The 18482-nt window shown below is 42.4% G+C and overlaps 1 protein-coding gene across 1 annotated transcript in view; it reads right to left on the reverse strand.

Moving 5' to 3' along the window:
* Positions 1-16011, reverse strand: part of LOC115133617 (zinc finger protein GLI2-like) — a 72124-nt gene extending 56113 nt beyond the window's left edge. The window contains exons 1-2 of the mRNA XM_065025532.1: positions 15532-16011; positions 4109-4231 (exon numbers count right to left, since the gene is read on the reverse strand). Of these exons, the coding sequence (XP_064881604.1) occupies positions 4109-4223 (115 nt within the window). The 5' untranslated portion in view covers positions 4224-4231; positions 15532-16011. The remainder of the gene's footprint in view (positions 1-4108; positions 4232-15531) is intronic.
* Between the last annotated feature and the right edge of the window lie 2471 nt (positions 16012-18482).

Raw genomic sequence — 18482 nt, forward strand, 5'->3', positions numbered from 1 at the left:
GGTTTCTCAACCCCTGTTACAGACCTTCCTATATTTCACCCGCTTACAACTTTTTTTTTATTCAAAGAACAAAATAATATTCACCAGCACATATCAATAAGGGTTGAATAAAATTATAGCAAATATTCACCTCTTCCGAAAATCTGAGTACAATTTTGACAATGTATGATGTCTATAAATGCTTTCCAAATTATGAAACGGATTTGAAATCATAAAAGTCATGCATGAAACCCCATAAACCTATACACCCGGTCTGCCTGGGCCCGCAGCCTTTATAACCACTAACCAGACAGATGCGGGCTGTCACAGAAAATACAGGAGCTCATTTCAATTCATTAAAGGGAACCAAAACCCTGTGCACGGCCCAGTGGTGAGGGTTAGCTGTGCTGTGTCCAGGCCCAGCAGTTACCAATGAACACACACATACAGACACACAGAAAGAGAGGCCAGCCATGCTTCAATAAGCAACGTGGGCTGCAGTCCGGAAGTCACAGGCCAGACTTTTTATAGGTCCAGTTAACATCACCTTCCTGGTCCTTCCACCAATATAAATGACAGATTGAGGACAGGAGCAGCAACTAAAGCTCCATCCATCCACCCACGTACTTACACACACACACACACACACACACACACACACACACACACACACACACACACACACACACACACACACACACACACACACACACACACACACACACATCATCAACAGGACCAGACAGGCTAGTCGGTCGGTGCACCTGGGCCCCCATTTTAAACAAAGTGACTCCTACTTGAGTCCAATGTGTGCACGCGTCGACTCCACCCCCCCCCATTTCCATAGACCTCTGGGATATGAGACCAGACCTGGGCTGCCTGCATGTTCACATCAAATAAATGACCGCTCCATGATAAATGGTTCTATTAGCAATCCAGATTGTTAAACTCTGATATAAAAGATGGGAGCGGCCCATTCATTTCACCCCCACCCTTCCGGTCTACACACATAGAGCGCTTGTTTTGTTTTTTTTACGCGTAAATAACATATTAAAACTCTGCATTAGCCCTGTCCTCTGATAGAGAAGATATTGTTGTGAATAAATAACACAGACAGGAGAATAAAACAGGGGGGATTCTATAATGGAGCTGGTCGGCCATGTCTGGTCCTCTGAGGTGGGCCCGACTTAGCTGACAAGGATCCACCAGCCCGTAGTAAACTACACACTGACAGTAAAGCTACAGCGCCGGGAACAGAGGCGGTATATTACAATGGTCTACTTTTCATTCCAAAGCAGGAGGCGGTTCTGCTCGGGAATGTGCTTTTTAAGTTCAAGGACTTTGTCTCTTTTGGCTGCACTCTCACTGCATATTCACTTATCTGTGTCTGGCAAACAGGAATAATAATGCATGTTATTGAGATAAGTAATTGCCCTGTCTTGGTGTGCTGGCAGATTTTAGACCTATGAAGCTGCGACTCTATAAGCTGGTTCTACCCAGACCCGATTCTATTGGACTGAGGGTGTGAGTGTGTGGTGTTATTAAGATTAAAATATGGACGGTGACACTATTCTAATAGTGATAGGGTAAAGGAGTTATGGGACGAGAGAAGACGATGGATGCGAGTTTAACACAGCAGCTCCACTTTAGGTGGTGGGGACAGAGCAACACAAGCCTGGAACACAGCACTTGTTCTGGGCCAAGCAGACCAGGCAGAGACCCTGCAGAACCAGAGCCATTGTAGACCAGGGAAAAGCATAGTTATAGCAGGGCAGGGAGGAGACAGAGGGTGGGGTGGCACAGGGGGCCTGCCTTGTTACCCTGCGCCTGGTAATCAAGATTCTCTCTCCAGGCCCCTTTGAAAGTTAAATCAACCTACTTTAAAAAGACCCTCTCTACAGGGCTGAGGGGGCTTATCCACAGAAGACGATTGGCCCAAACAGAAGGGCCTCTCTATCGCTCGCTGCGGCCGAGAGTATTTCCACATATGACCTCAGCGTGTGTGAATTGGCACCATTGAGGAAGGCATACTGAGATTAAATTAGAGAGGGTGATCACATTAACAGATTCGAATTTTAGGTTCGTAGGCAGTCAAATGTTTTCTTAATTGCCAGAAGTCTCAGGTCTGGAAACATATTCCTTCACGACAAAAGAACCATTGTTCAGACATTCCAAGCTCCATATTAGAAATGCTTATTCATGGCCAGTTATATGATTGAAGTAATTGTAGAGTGATAAAAAATTAATGAGTTAGCTGGAAATAAAATGGTAGGTCAATATAATTGAGTTAACGATATTGATGTCGACATGAAACAAGTTATTGAAAACAAAGTCCCGCTTGATTCATGTCCCATTTATAGTGTATGTAAAATACGTCCTAGATTCATTTAGCCTAATAAACAATTCGTCTTTCATTTCTTTATCATGGCAGGCCACCAAGCCCTTCATTAAAGAATGAAAATGTCACTAAAATCACAAGAAGTTGTATTACCATTTCAAAGGTAGCCGTCAATCTGCATCTCTGTCAATCTCTGAAGGAAGGTCCGTCTCTCCCACTGAGCTCTGCTCTACCAGCCATTTTTTGTAATTCATCAGTGTGATACTCTGGAGGTAAGAACAAGGTCTTTCAACCTCATTATACTGGCATTCACTGACATCTTTAAAACATGCATTCTCTATCTGTCTGTTTCTCCTCATTGTGGTGGACACTAGTCTTGAATGTCATTTCAAAGACAAACTATCCTCGTGTCATCATACACGTGTATTAATTGAAGTTATCAGTGACATCTTGAAATTGGTCAAATTAACTAATTAGCTTTGGCCCTTCTGATAGGTTAAGGAATTAGGGTTCACTCTGAATTAAATTAGGAGAAAAACTGCTGGATTCTGTTGCAGGAATTCCTAGTAGACATTTAAGACATCACAGAATCGCCCCTATAGACACCTACCATTTTACTCTTTGTCAACTCAAATTGTCTTTCCTTATTCTTACACAAAATCATTAATTTATTGTTGGACTAACGGGCATTGCGCTGCAAGCTCCACAAGGTTATGAAAACAAACTTGAGGTCTATAGAAGGTTTAAAATAAAATTGGGCCTGATGTCAATCGTTAGGGACAGAAAATGTATGGCCTATTTTTTTATCTTTGTTCTTCCTTAAACAATTAATGGATATTTCTTTATCATGGCAGGCCACCAAGCCCTTCATTAAAGAGTAAAAATGTCACTAAATCACAAGAAGTTGTATTACCATTTCAAAGTTAGCCGTCAATCTGCATCTCTGTCAATCTCTGAAGGAAGGGCCGTCTCGCCCACTGAGCTCTACCAGCCATTTTTAGTAATTCATCAGTGTGATACTCTGGAGGTAAGAACAAGGTCTTTCAACCTCATTATACTGGCCTTTCATCACACATTCACTGACATCTTTAAAACATGCATTCTCTCTCTGTCTCTCCCGGCCGCCCTATGAAAGAGGCACACTGCTACTTTTCATTAATTTCAACAAACACAGCCATTTTACCTTTCCCAGGCCAGCCCCGTGTAGTTATATGAACCATTAATCAGAGATTATGCCGCCAAATCGAGCAACGTCGCTGTCTTTAGTCTTTATGAACTTCTCCCTGTGACAGAAGCGCGCTCGCGCACACACACACACACACACACACACACACACACACACACACACACACACGCTGCAGTACCTGTTCAGTATTAATGATGCTCTTTAACAGGGCCCTGCGTTACATTACTGATTCCCATCAGCTCTACTGTAAGTCACCTCTGACTGCTCCAGGTGCTACAGGAAGAGCCTTATCAGGGACGATTAGAGCCCAGAGCAACTTCTCCCAAGACCGCGTTTTTATCTTTGATATGTATATTTCATGTGCATGTTCTCTCTCAAACCTTCTCCTTACCCCCGGCCCTGTCAGTCTCTAAGACCTTGGCTTGTGTGACAGTCTTACAGTATGTAGGGATGCAGGGACCCTTATCCTTACAGTAAAACCTGTGTCGGCAGGAGAAACCGACCTGGAGTGGATGTGCACAAAAGAATAGAGACGGATCCTTATCCTTCCAGTAAAACTAAACCCCCCCCCTTCTTTAAAGTCATTGAAGAAAAGTGGACAGTACCTCTGGTGACAGCTGAAGGTGAGAGTTTCTTCGGGAGGTCAGTGAAGCCGTTTCCATCCAGACCAGAGCCTTTCTTCTCTGTGGTCGTCGGGGCAGAGGTCTCCATTCTGGACATCAGAAGCTCTGAAGGAAACGACATGGGGTGGCATCGTCATTATCATTTCATTATGTGACATGTATACAGTAGGCCAATGATATGTATACAGTAGGCCAATGATATGTAGGCCGCATCCTCTGAAGAGATCCAATGTGTTTTCTCAGCACGTTTGAAGATATAAGGGTGTATATATATATATATATATATATATAAGGGTGTATTATTCTTAGCAAGCGAGGCTGAACAATCAGTTCAAATAGCGCTGATAAAAAGATCCACAGTTAAATAAACTTGGATGCCAGCCAGGCTCGGTTACGCTAAACCACCTTTGGAGACAGCAAACCGTAGCACGAATCACTGGGGTCCTGGAAGAAAGCAGCAACTCAAATTAGATTTCTTTCAGGACAAAACCACTACACGTTTGCACTGCAACCAAAGATAAGCGGCTAGGTTCAACAAAGATAAACAAGCGACGCGCTTCCTGCCAAGTCATTCTTCGTTTAGGTGGCTGTTTGAGTGTGTTGATGGCTGTTTGAGACTGCAGGCTGGGCTCAGTTCAGTTGATATTATAGTTTGCTACACGTGCTTTACACAATATAGGGGAGGTTTTTCCTTGAACCTGTTGTGAAGGCCGGGCTTAGTGTATCTATCTATCTACCCTATATTGTGTAAAGCAGGTGTAGCAAACTATAATATCAACTGACCTGAGCACAGTCATCAACGTCCTCAAACAGCCATCTAAACCATTTTTTCCTTGAAGGTGTTGTAAAGTCTGGGCTTAGTGTATCTAGATCATAATGGGTGTCTTATTAATAAGACTAGCCTCCAGCCCAGACTACATGCAAGTGGGGTATGTGGAGATGGGGGAGGAGGAGCGGTAAACTGTCCCTCCTCCTCTGAAGAGCTGCGACACATGGTCATATCTTCCCCCGGACAGGAGACAGGAGACAGAAGAGCCAGAGCTATGGGACACTACAGGTGTCAGACACCACACTGACCGATGGAAACCAAGGTAAACAAATGACCAGGGGCACGCTTGATCTCTCCTGTTGGTCACCAGGGCTCACTCCACTTTTGTCTGCTCTTGTCTGCTCTCCTCTCTCTTGTTCCATGACACTGATGAGGAGGGCATGTCAATAAGATCCACGGATAGTTTAAAGACTTTCAACACTCCGTGAGACTAATCCCAACCTCACCTAAATGTGTGAATGGCACATATTATTACTAAGGTGTAATGAATGACCAGAAGGGGGATTGAGCAGCTAAAATCTCTAGCCTGACTGATGTTTACTAATGAAAACCAAAATACACCAAAGGACTGGCTGACTGGGACATGAATGAATGCCACGACACTACTGTCTCATGTGCCACATTTACCAACTTCCCCACAGGGCAGCGTCGGTAGAGAAAAAGGGCCCCTGGCCCCCCACACCTGCTAGGCTGTCTCAAAGAGACACCACAACAGTAAAGACAGTAGACAAAGCTGTCCATCAGGCTTTTACATCCTGCCAACCCTCCCAGCTTGTTCAAGGGGCAGTAAACTGTGTTTTAACAATGTAGACCTACAAATTCACTCTCTGTTCGGCGTGTTTAACTGTTTCACTCTGTTAACTGCTTGTGACTCAGTCTGTGAAAACTAAATGGGTTCTCAAGAATGACACAAGAAGTTCAGTTCATGTCAAGTGTGTGTGTGTGCGTGTGTGTGTTTGTGTGTGTGTGTGTGTGCGTGTGCGTGCGCTCGTGTTCCTTTTGTGTGTGCCTTTGTGTCAAGATATGAATGTCTTATCTCTGAGAGTCATAGCTAAATCTATTGATGGTAGAAACAATAAATCATACCTTTATTAAAGTTGAAAAGCGAAATAAATAAACGCGAGGGAATAGACAAGTATTATTTTAGTAGCTAAGGAGATGGTTAATTACCATGATAATAAACCCAGCAGTAGATTTAGATACACAGCTGTGAGGAATAATGAACTTCTACCTCCTATTGTTAACCGCCATTACCTTTAAAGACGACACCCAATGTTCCATTTAACCGTGAAAACGAACAATGCAAAGCCTAACAGAAAAAGGTTATTTATGACAGAAGAACAACTCCTCCTCAAACGACTTTTCTCATTCAGCCTCTGTCTGTGTGTTGAAACCAATGCCTGTTTGTTTTAGAACCTCGGTCTTTAACTGATGTTCCCTCCGATACGGTTCAGCTCTCCTTTCCTTTCCTCTGAGAGGAGAAGAAGCTCAAGCCTCTTCCCGGCTTTTTTTTGTTTTTGTTTTAGGTATTGCAATTTTGTACAGGGTTTATCCCATGTGCCTCTAAACCACACCCTACTAGAGCTACAAAGGTAAAGATTTAATGCGCTGTATTCTGTTCCTACTCTTCAACTATTGTATATTTAACATGGCCTCGGTACTTATGAGTCATTGTAGTTTCAGGTCATTAAAGCGTAATAATCAGGAAACTGTCTGAATAAGATAGGAATGGAAAGATGTTCCTCATCCCTATGAGACTGAGAAGTGATGGAGTACAGTTATCCAGTTAACCCACTGTCCAGTCCACTTCCTGTGTGCAAACTCAAGTAGAGAAAACACAGCTTAAACATGCAAAGCCAGCTTTAACCACTCATAGCTAAACCAATGGAGACTTTCCTCTTGTTGATCTAATCCTCTTTTCACCAACATCCTCTTAATTCCAAGGGCAGAAATGAACTAAACATTAGCCATGATCGTTAGACCGCGAGACATAGTTGTATGAAAAAGAAACTTGGACAAAAAGTATGGAATCATATGGTTAATTATGAGCAACAAAAATATCTGGGTGTAGTTCTGAGTTACTCTGACATACATGTATTATTCTTGTAAGAAATGTCCTAGGATTCAAAATGGCCTGCCGTGAGAGAGAAGGGTATTCCCAGTGTCTGGGAAAAATGTACGTCTCTGCATTCCAGGTGCTGGTCTCCTGCTTTACCGGGAGCAGAATGCAGTTTGGCACGTCACAGAGTATTACTTACAGCTTCCCACAAACCATCACCACGCTTAGTTATTACACCGCGAGCTGTCGGCCAAACAAATGACTGTGACTGAACACTGAAAGGTCACAGCAGTGCAGTAAAATCACAGAGCAGAGTCAGGCCCACTACCGAGCCTCTCTCTGAAGGGATTGAGGCCCGGGTGTCGGGCACTTTCTGGAATTTATGGTTACGTGTGTCCCCCCCCTTCTGAAAAATTGTAGTCACGTAAAAGCAGCCCACATACTGCTTATGACTATAAGCACAAGTAGGGAGATCACTTGTGGTGTGGCGTTTGAATACGAAGAATCTTTACCATTCGGAGTACTGTTATGTGTGCAGAAAATGTCAAGTTAAACAAGGTTGTTGTGCCTAACAATTTGAATAGGTGAATCATTTCCCTCTCAAAAGGCCCACCAAGGGTCTCCTGAGAACACACTCTGAGGAGTGTATTAGTCACTGGACGAGTCTCTAGCCTAGAAACGTTTCATCACAACAAGGGCTATCGTTGACACAAGAGCAGTGGCGTGTATTCATGGATGCCAAGGGAAGCCGGGCATCCCTAAAACATTTACCATGAAAACATTCGCTCGTCTCTCTGTGTTTCATAATGTTCCTTCAATATGCAATAGGCTGAATGTATCTCACCGGAGAAAGCATCCGAGTGAGAGAAACAGCACCCCTCTGTCTCTGTATGTGTAGCCCATCTATATGATGCTGTCTGGGAAAAAAAGAGTATGACATTGCTGCTGCCCATAGCATTGAATGCAAGGGAAGCCAGCGAGAATTTGGCTTTGAGCTAAATTGAGTGAGCTGAGTGAGCTGAACTGTGAATGGTCCTGGCTCACCAAAAAAATGTGTCAAGGGAAGCCAGTTTGGATTTGGCTTCACTCCAATCACATCACATCGAGAGCAATACATCATTGACAGAATCAACTTGAATTGTAGCATCTCGTTGTGTTGTTGTCCGGTGGCTAGCTAGCTAGCTAAAATTGGCCTTTTTCTAAATTAGCTATGTCTGGAGATAGGGATTTGGACTTGTGGTTTTACTTAATTCTCCATACTGGCCAATGATTATAACAGTGATTCTGATCCAACCATAAAGTCATAGATTGTGGCCCTGGCCTGAGAGAATGGAAGTTCAATATGTAGCTAGATGTAGAAGGCTAACATTAACTAGCTAACGTTGCCCATAAAAAGGGAGTTAGGCTAGTGAGCAAGTATTTTAGCCAGGTAGCCTAGGACAACAAAAAATAAAAGTGTGTACTCTATGATAGTCATAGATCGTTCCGTCAACATAAAAAAGAGGATGCCTGTCAACATGTTTTTTCTACTTGCAAGAAATGCACGCAGACACACACACAGAAATCAGAACCATGGACAGCCACATCATATTTAGCTTACGTTGATTGGACTAAATCGTTCTTGGTATCTTTTAGTTGTCACTGTACTAGACTAAGCAGAGGTGATTTGATGATGTTGTAATGGTGCTGGAATAGTGGAGGCAGCTCCTGTTTTCTTTTGCAACTTGCGGTAACTCCCCGTGGTTCTAAATCAGTAGTTGTTTAGTGGTCTTGAAAATGTCGGAAACATTAACTTGCTTGACCATGCTGTACGTCATGTAACTAACTGTCTGTTACATGCAATATGCTTAGTGGACTACACAGGACAGAGGTTACTCTCCGGTTTTGTGACGAAACAAAGGTGTGGTTGAATTTAATCTCGGCCTATATTTCACGGCGGCAAGGCAGGTTATAGAGCAAACAACGCAATTATCACAATTATCATGGCTTGGCGTCCACAGTGATTCTTACCCACGCACCACTACCGCATAAGAGCAGACCGGAGCCTTGGAATCCACACTGAAGCACGCTATTCACTATCACCCGATCCATATCATTATTATTTCACTTCAATTAGTGAAGTGAGACTGAGGGGTCTCTCTCTTTCACCCTCTCTCTCTCTCTCTCTCTCTCTCTCTCTCTCTCTCTCTCTCTCTCTCTCTCTCTCTCTCTCTCTCTCTCTCTCTCTCTCTCTGAAGATTGGTTGGATGGCTTGTTGTGGACAGACAAAGCAGAGAGGAGGCGAGACGAAGAGAGGAACCCATCCCCTGCCTGTAAGTGCAGTATCCTGTGGGTGATCTCTTCAGGTCCTGGCAGATATTGGGCTTACAGCTCCAACTCCACTTCAGGGGAGAAATCACCTACTAGAGGATTTAGCCTGTCACCCTGACTCAGCCCAAATAATGACTGCTCCTCTCTCGTCTGCTAGAGATATAGGCCTCTTCAGGCAAAGAGGAGATTCACAGTAGCAAACAGGGCTCGCTCCGCTAAGTGTATTGCCCAGAGCAACGAGGGTTACACCCTGGCCCTTCATATCCCTGATCAACAGTGAAATGGCATGTGGGCATTTATTAACCGCTATGCCTTTTTATCCGGATGCCAAATGGTGTGTTAAACAGTGTTACACACCTCATGTTTTACAGGCACAGTTTGGACTCCTTCCGTCATCTCTGCTGTTGGCAGCTGAGGCTCTAAAAGGGTGAGTAACTGTTTATCCCCAAAACGCCACCCTGATCAGCAACGCCCTGATCTCCCCATTTAGCACAACATTAACCTCTTAACCAACCAGTAAGCTCCTGCTCCGAGGAAGCTGTCGCCATGACAGGGAAGCACCACAGCCAGGGGGATCTCTTCAAACACCCTTAAGCCATGGCTGTAACCACTCTCCAGTCCACCAGCCACAGCTGCCAAACAGCGGCATAACAGAGTGAAACACACACAGCTCACCTTAAAGCCATGCGGTACTAATGGCTACTGACACAGTGGAAGGCCCAGTGACCCCAGCGAGGCTCTGTTGCTCAATGTGAAGGCATGAGGGCCCACAGGATGAAGACTACTACTGCCTCTGTCAGTCCTTGCCTGCGTCCCAAGTGGGACCCTACTCCCTATATAGTGCACTACCCTATGGGCCGTGGTCAAAAGTAGTGCACTAAATAGGGAATAGGTCACCCTTTAGGATGCAGTCCTTGCCTTCAACAGGGAGGGGTGAGGCCTCAGAGGGCCCACGGAGAGCCCCAACCATGTCCTGACCCTGCGCCTGATTGTAGGAGCTGGGAGCTGAGTGTGCTGCCTTGTGGGGGGAAGAAGGCAAAGGGGATTGATTGCTAAGGGATAACACATGGGCTGGGTGTATACCACATGTAAGACAAGCCCTGTCCTGGGTTCTTTAGACTGTCAGTAAGGAGTCTGTGGCTTGGCAGCATTTTAACTCTGATCTAATACAGAACCCCTACAGGCAGGATTTGGGTTGCCTGCTTTGAAGCTATTCAGCGCTGACAAATAAGTTATCACATCTCAAGTTTCTTGCCTTGCCATGGCCAAATCATGAAGGCATTTCTTTATGCGAAATCAAAACGACCCCTTACCCTCTGACACCATTCAAAGTCCACTGATTCCCTGGCACCCGTCACTGGTTTTGGGCTGCATTTGAAATGGTTGGTGTTGTTGATACTGTTTACATCTTTTCACTGCACGAGGACATTTCTATTACTGATATCACGCACACACACACACACACTGTTGCTGTCAAAAAGAGTCAGAAGAGATCGTCAGGGCTATAGCGTCCCTTCAGGAATTAATTAACTGGTGAATCAAAGCAGAGCCATACTACATTAAATACAGTACTGAGGACGAGGAGCAGAGGAGGAGAGAGGCCCATGTCCCCTGTGGCCCTCTGGTCCGGACCTTTGATTTCTCATGTCTCTTGGTGTGTGTGTGTGTGTGTGTGTGTGTGTGTGTGTGTGTGTGTGTGTGTGTGTGTGTGTGTGTGTGTGTGTGTGTGTCTGTGTGTGTGTGTGTGTGTGCTTACGAGCGTGCATGCGTGTGTGATGTATCTTGGTCTGTGTGTAATGTCTTGTCATGTGTGTGTAATCTGTGATGCCATTGCATGAAATGGAGCTCTGTTTTCATCATGTATAATTGCATTTGCGTTAAAATAGATCTTTCTGCATATGATGCAGTATCTTAGTATGAGGGGCACAACTGGTTGGGATTGATGAATAACAATTACAATCTAGATTATGCAAAAACAAAGATGAGAGAGAGAAAGAGAGAATAATAGAGGCAGTCTAGCTGTGAGACCAAACTGATTCTGGAGTTGAGCTCTGTGTCGTTGACGTCTGACCCTGCTCCTGTGGAGTGCTGAGAGAGAGAGAGAGAGAGAGAGAGAGAGAGAGAGAGAGAGAGAGAGAGAGAGAGAGAGACCCTGCTCCTGTGGAGTGCTGAGAGAGAGAGAGAGAGAGAGAGAGAGAGAGAGAGAGAGAGACCCTGCTCCTGTGGAGTGCTGAGAGAGAGAGAGAGAGAGAGAGAGAGAGAGAGAGAGAGAGAGAGAGAGAGAGAGAGAGAGAGAGAGAGAGAGACAGAGACAGAGACAGAGACAGAGACAGAGACAGAGAGAGAGACAGAGAGAGAGAGAGAGAGAGAGAGAGAGAGAGACCATGTGCTGAGAGAGAAAACACAACTCACTGTTTGTTTGATCAAAATAAATGAAATAAATATGACCTGTAGATATCCTCAAACACAGTGGTTGAGCTGAGCCCCTTAAAGCTGCAATTGTAATATATTGTTAAGATGGTCTTATAATGCAAGATACATCCCAGCTAGCACATTTGATTCCTTGGAAGTTGTGGGAACGTACATTTTAGGTTTCCCATTGATTCTGGGAATGAAGCCATACGTTTCCTGACTGGTAAAAGGGAAAGTATTTCAAACGTTCTGAGAACGGAAGTAAAAATATGGCCTGTTCTGGGAAAGTTCATTTTTAGGTTGCAGGGAGGTAAGATCGTTTTACTGTGGTTCCCTGAAAGTTTTCCTCTGAGGTTGTATTAATGTTCAGAGAACTAATATTGTAGTTTATTTGAATAATGATTTAATGTTCTTAGAACATGTTTCAATAAGACCTAAAAAATACTGCTAGCTTGAGTTAACAGTTTTGAACTCCAACAGAAATGAATTTGCTTAGGCATTCATTCATTTGCTTAGGCAATCATGCAAACACGTTTCTTTTTCATTGTGGGAGATTTCAGGGGGATTCAAACCTATAATCTTCAGCTTGCATGCCATGTGTTTTTTTTTTACTCATACAGAGCTGGTCATTTTTGTCTGTTCAAACAGACCTCATTTCAAAGGAAACAAAGCATTTATTAGGACCAGGTGTGGCCAATTAGTGGGCGTGGCCAACACCCCTGAACACACTTAACAAAATAGAGCATAGAGAGCGATTTGTTTACGCTGAGAACGGAAAGTATATGTTTTTAAACAACATTCTTACAACGTTCTTTGAATGATACTGTTTTCTTGTGGTTAAATAGAACCATGACGAAACCTATAGAAAACGTTATGCTGAATTACTCAAATTGCCGCAGAGGAACGCTCTCGGAACAATTTGAGAACATTGCTTAAATAGAACCACGAGGAAACGCGTAAGAAAGGTTATGCTGAAGTCCTGAAATTCACACCTAAGAAACATGAATGTTATGCGCTAGCTGGGTACCCTGCACCATTCCCAGAACATTGTGGGAAGGTTGTATGCAAAATAACCATAGGACAACCACACTCTCACCAAGCTCTAATAAACATATGGTTCTCAGAAATATTATGTGCTGGCTGGGATATTGGCCTCTTTTTTTGTTAACATTTTTGCAAATTAAACAAAACTTATATTAGACAAGGTAGTGTAACGAGCAGATAAATAGTTGATGGAGGCGAAGTTAAACAATGGAATTAACAACGTTTGATTAATATTCCAATTCCCTCCAAAGATAGCATTTGGTTTGACCTGAGCCAGATGTGATGTGGTGTTGAGAGGAATAGTGCAACAATGTTCACGCCTTTGTCTGAGCCAAAGATGTAGAAACAGCCAAGCTGGATAACTGTAGAATACCGTTTACATGAAGGTGAAAATTCATGGTATTAACAGTGACAGTTTCAAACTTTACGGTCATAGTTTTTCCTCTGAAAAACGTCTAGCTAAGCAACCTGACAAAATTGACTCACTTCACATGATGTAATCCATAAGGACTATTCCATAAGAAATATGTGAGGTGAGCCACTGTTTTCTAGTGGTTCTAGTGTCGTCCCCTTAGGACAGAGACAGTTAATGCTGCCTTTGTCGATAGAGCCATAGCACGCGTGCACACAGAACGCACGCACGCACAGCCTCCAGGGCAGACTGCTGTGGTCAGGGGCCTCTCTGAACAAACCAAAATATTAGTTTTCTGGAGGGTATGGCAGCAATTACTGCTCTTTTCTGTGTGGGAAAGAGAGAGAGAGAAAGAGAGAGAAAGAGAGAGAGAGAGAGAAAGATAGAAAGAGAGAGAAAGATAGAAAGAGAGAGAAAGAAAGAGAAAGAGAGAGAGAGAAAGAGAGAGAGAAAGAGAGAGAGAAAGAGAAAGAGAGAGAGAGAGAGAATAAGTATTCCATTGTTAGTCTACACCTGTTGTTTACGAAGCATGTGACAAATATAATTTGATTTGATTTGAGAGAGGGAAGGAAGGGGTTAGTCATGTGACCTGATTAAGTGTAGTTTGATTGTAAATGGACACTTCTTAACAGTTGGACATCAGATAACGTTAAAAATGTGAATACAATTAAAGATAACTGTGTATACTGTAGGTATCTCATACTAATTTCTCATATTTTCAAACAGGCAGAAATAAGAATAAGATAGCATCCAATAGAAAGTGTATTTCGCTACATGGTAATGCCAATGGTTTAAGCCTTAACCAACCTGTTATTTCTAGTGTTTAGCCAGTGGCATTTCCTTTCCCCTGCCTGAACGACTTCCTAGGCCAGATAGCTTAATTGGTGCTGTGTTCTTGTTTATGGGGGATAAGATACTTTTCAATCCTCTCAGTGGGGAGTTTGACTCACTTTTCATTCAGACATCTCCCCTCCTCCTCTCTCTCTCTCCTGAATACCAGACTCAACTTCTATTCCACTTTTTCAAACACTTAAGAAACCAGGAAGTCCCTCTCTTTTTGTCTGTGTTCTCTGGAGAAGAGAAAAGCTAGCAGAATCAATAAAGGCATTCGTGGAGTGGGCCAGCGGTGTGAAAACGGCTGCAGAATGGCTCTGCTTGGTGAGTGGCCACGTCCCAAATGACACCATATTCCCTATATAGTGCACTGCTTTTGACCAGGGCTGGATAGGATGCCATTTGAGAGGCTGAGATGAAAGTGGGGGTAGGTTGATGACCGCAGCACCAAGCCTCAGTCCCCTTTGAATAATGTGAAAGGCCCATCATTTCTTTAAATCTTTTCAACTCTTCGCAGCCTGACTGCTGGAACTCTTCATCCTGCACAATAGAAAATGCACTAAAACTTTTTTCTAATGCAAATGAACTAAACCAACCAACGGGGCCATTCACATAAAAATACACAGACGTCCCATGCCAGAACCAACTCTGTTTGGAAACAGAGAGTGGTAACATAGTAGAGGAAGGTATTGATTTATTTAGAATCTTTTTTGATATTACTCATCTTCGTACATTTTGATTATAATGCTTATCTCTACTAACAACCACCCCAGCTTATTTTCTCTCAAATAAAGATGACTATTAGCAAATGCATACTCAAATGTTGTTTCATGTTTTGATTGTAATTTATTCACACATTGATAACACACCAGGGAAACATTAACAATGCATATTAATTGCAGCCATTGAAATGCACAGCAATGTACATTTTCCTGCATTGGGTGTGACTGCTAATGACTCTCAGTAGCAAACACACTAACTTTTTGCGAGTTGGATACCTTTCAGATTGAGGGGATTTTAGGAAGGGTCTCTTTCATTCAAGCAGCCTAAACTCACGAAGGCTCAAGTTAAACCTAGAATTCTTAATTGAAACAATAACAAAGCGAACATCCAGCCTCTGTTTCGGTACAAAGCTGAGGGATGGGCCTGGAGACATGTAACCACGCTCAAATTCATATGCATAGCTATGGATGCAAGGACTGGCCCTCCATGGTATCGAAATGATCATTTTAACCATGTTTTGAGGTTTTACAGCGTTTGTTACATTTACAAATATTGGACTAAAACAAGCTTATATTTGGGGTTATGATGGGGTACGACAGTTGAACTAAACTCATAAGGCATTCATAAGTTATATTCTTCAAGAATCAATGGGTATATAATACATTTTTTTAAGTTAAAAAAAAGATTTACTAGCCCTATTCATAATAAGAATAATCTTCTAATAATGAATAAGAACGATGATTTCCAGAGTTCATCATCACATGCATGTCCAGTCCACCTACCTCAGTGGTGATGCCTGTGGTCGGTATGGTCCGAGTCTGACCCGGTGCGTCTCCCTCCGTTCTGTTTGTCCACTAGTTCTGTACAAGTTTCAGCAACGCTATCGAAGATTACCGTTAGGTCTAACTTTCTCCGTCAAAAAGCAAGAAGTAACAAACTCCTTCCAATGCAAGGATGAAATCCATAAAGTATATTCTAGTAGCCTAAACACGATCAAGACTAACTACATTCCTCTTCTCAACTTCTCATAAAGTTCACCGTAGAGTTTATGAGCGTCGTCTCAACTTTTACAATCCATCACCGAGAATAACGAAACAAGTTCTTGAAATCGATCCTCCCTTACTTACAAGACATTGCAGGATATCGAACTTTGTAGCCTAAAGAGGTCTGAAAGGTTTGAGGGTGGTTCGTTCTTCGTCAGAAATGTGCTTTTGAGACGCCAGGCTGATATGTTTTCAATCTGGTCCCCCTCATTCTCTCTCTCCTCTCTCTCTTCTCTCACTCCTCGCTAGCTCTCCGGTGAGTATTTCCATTTGCTGTACCAGATGGGCCGGTCTAGCCAAACCAACTAAGGCTCAAGGTTTAGGGAAAAGTTGTGTAAACGTTTCACCATTGTTTAATATTAGGTGATTGACCTGTATCCAAGCTCCCCATACGATGTTACTGTCTCAGCCAATTAAAATATACATGTTTTAATTGTAATGTTTTATTTAAAACATATTAGACTAGTTTGTATGTGTAGGATATGGTATGTGTAGATAGGCCTTAACATTAAGAAATAATTGCATAATAATAACATTACATTTAGATAAATGAATAAACTGGAGTCATTCTGTGGGCTGAAATGTATGCAATTTATTTATCCTCAATAGTAAACAACCAACGTCCTTGCCACCCGAATTCCAGCCCTTCTTATTACCTTGAAGTGCATTTACATTTACATTTAAGTCATTTAGCAGACGCTCTTATCCAGAGCGAAGTGCAGACACTGAAACGTGTGTAGCCCAATTTAACGATTTATTAAATGAATTACATAAACTATAACAAATATGATCATTAATGCCTATTTGGTGTATTGGAGCCAAGAAACCAAATCTGCCATAACAAGGTAATTACCCTAATGTATGCTATAGGTATTTAATCTTACTCTAATTTATTAATAATGTATTCATTTGGACAATCATATCAATCCACGGCATGTTGTCTAGCCCAAATCTCTAGAGCACCTGTGTTTGGATTATTTTTTTCGTTGCGCGGTTATTAATCAATCGAACTAACGATTTTGGACATTTGTAGAATATAGGTTTGTTTCATTTCTAGAATGGATTCTAACAACAAAAAAAATGGATGATGTCCATTGCTTCTTAGACCATTGAAACGTTTTATTTACATGGCAGAACTGTATTTGTTGTGTACAGGCCTGGTGGTGATTGACACATTTTGAAAGGTCCTCTTCCAGTAATTGCCGTGATTGTTGCAGACAGCACAGCACGGGCCCTTCAGACTAGTTCCGGTTTAAAATTCAGTTAGTGTTTCAATACAAGCATATAGGTAGGCCTACGGTCTGTCACTTCATAACTCAGTCGTTAAAAATATGTTAATATATTAATAATGTATGTGGTGAGACACCAATAGAACATAACTGTGTTGTATTTAACCAATAGTCCAGTAGCAAGGCTGAATATGGTCATTTCATATAAAATAACGACATCTAGTGGAGCAATGGATAACTTGCAAGGACAAAGACATTTAGAGAGCTATCAACAGGCCTTCCTTAGGCATTTAGAGCACCCGTAGCTTCCAGGTTTACAATGCAGAACATTTGAAATCAAATACAATTTATTCTAAGTAACCCCATCCATCATGGTAGAGATCGGTGCATTCTACAACGCACATGGCACATTTTAGGACTCATGGAGGCCATAGCAGTGCACTCTGTGTCCATGCCTGTTTTTAAAGGTTTGTTCACAAGTGCCAAGTGACATTCGCCTTGTTCTTGTGCCAGAAGATCGTAAAGGCAGGAATTTTAATGAGTATCTTAGCATCCTGTCATCAGAAGAAAATAAAACAAGAGAGAGGAGGGATAGAGGCCTTGGGAGGAAGAGGCAAAGAGGTGTCAGAGTTTGGTTGTGGTTGGTGGTTGCACAGTGAAGTTATTGTGAGATCATACTTGTGAGATTTTTTCATATGATCTCACACAGTCCTAAATCAGCACCACCGCCTGCTGTATACCGACAGAGCCAATGAAGCCATTGTTGCGTGCAGCTGTGGGTTTTCAAAGTCCGTTGTTTTGTGTGTGTTTAGCGTGTATTAGAAAACAATTTGAAAATGAGGATGGTGAGCAAAAGGGTTTCTTTCTAGCACTGCATAATAAATAAATAAATATTTTTTTCTTGTGAATGAAACATGATGAAATCAGTCTTTTTATCGGAAAATGTTCAGTTTTCGTTCTAATTTCCTGCCGTCCACCATGCTATTCCATATTACACCACATAGTGGCAGTAAGTCTCCTGTTGAGATATTCGTGACCATATTTCCATGTTTGAGTGCGTTACAACTGCTTCAGTATCTGCTCCTCTGTAGCTCAGTTGGAAGAGCATGGCTCTTGCAATGCCAGAAGTGGGTGCAATTCAAATGTATGCACCTGTTACTGTTAGTCGCTTTGGATAAAAGTGTCCTGCCAAATGGAATATATTATTATACAGTGCCTTCATAAAGTATTCCAACCCGATGACTTTTTCCGCATTTTGTTATGTTACAGCCTTATTTTTTAAATGGATTAAATAAATAAAAATCCTCAGCAATCTATACACAATACCCCATAATGACAAAGCGAAAAAACACGTTTTAAGAAATGTTTACAAATGGATATATAGATAAAAAAATACATAAATACCTTATTTATATAAATATTCAGACCCTTTGCTATGAGACTCGGTATCGGTTTCCATTG

This window comes from Oncorhynchus nerka, linkage group LG2 (genome assembly GCF_034236695.1).
Source record: "Oncorhynchus nerka isolate Pitt River linkage group LG2, Oner_Uvic_2.0, whole genome shotgun sequence".
In the NCBI taxonomy this organism is placed as follows: domain Eukaryota; kingdom Metazoa; phylum Chordata; class Actinopteri; order Salmoniformes; family Salmonidae; genus Oncorhynchus; species Oncorhynchus nerka.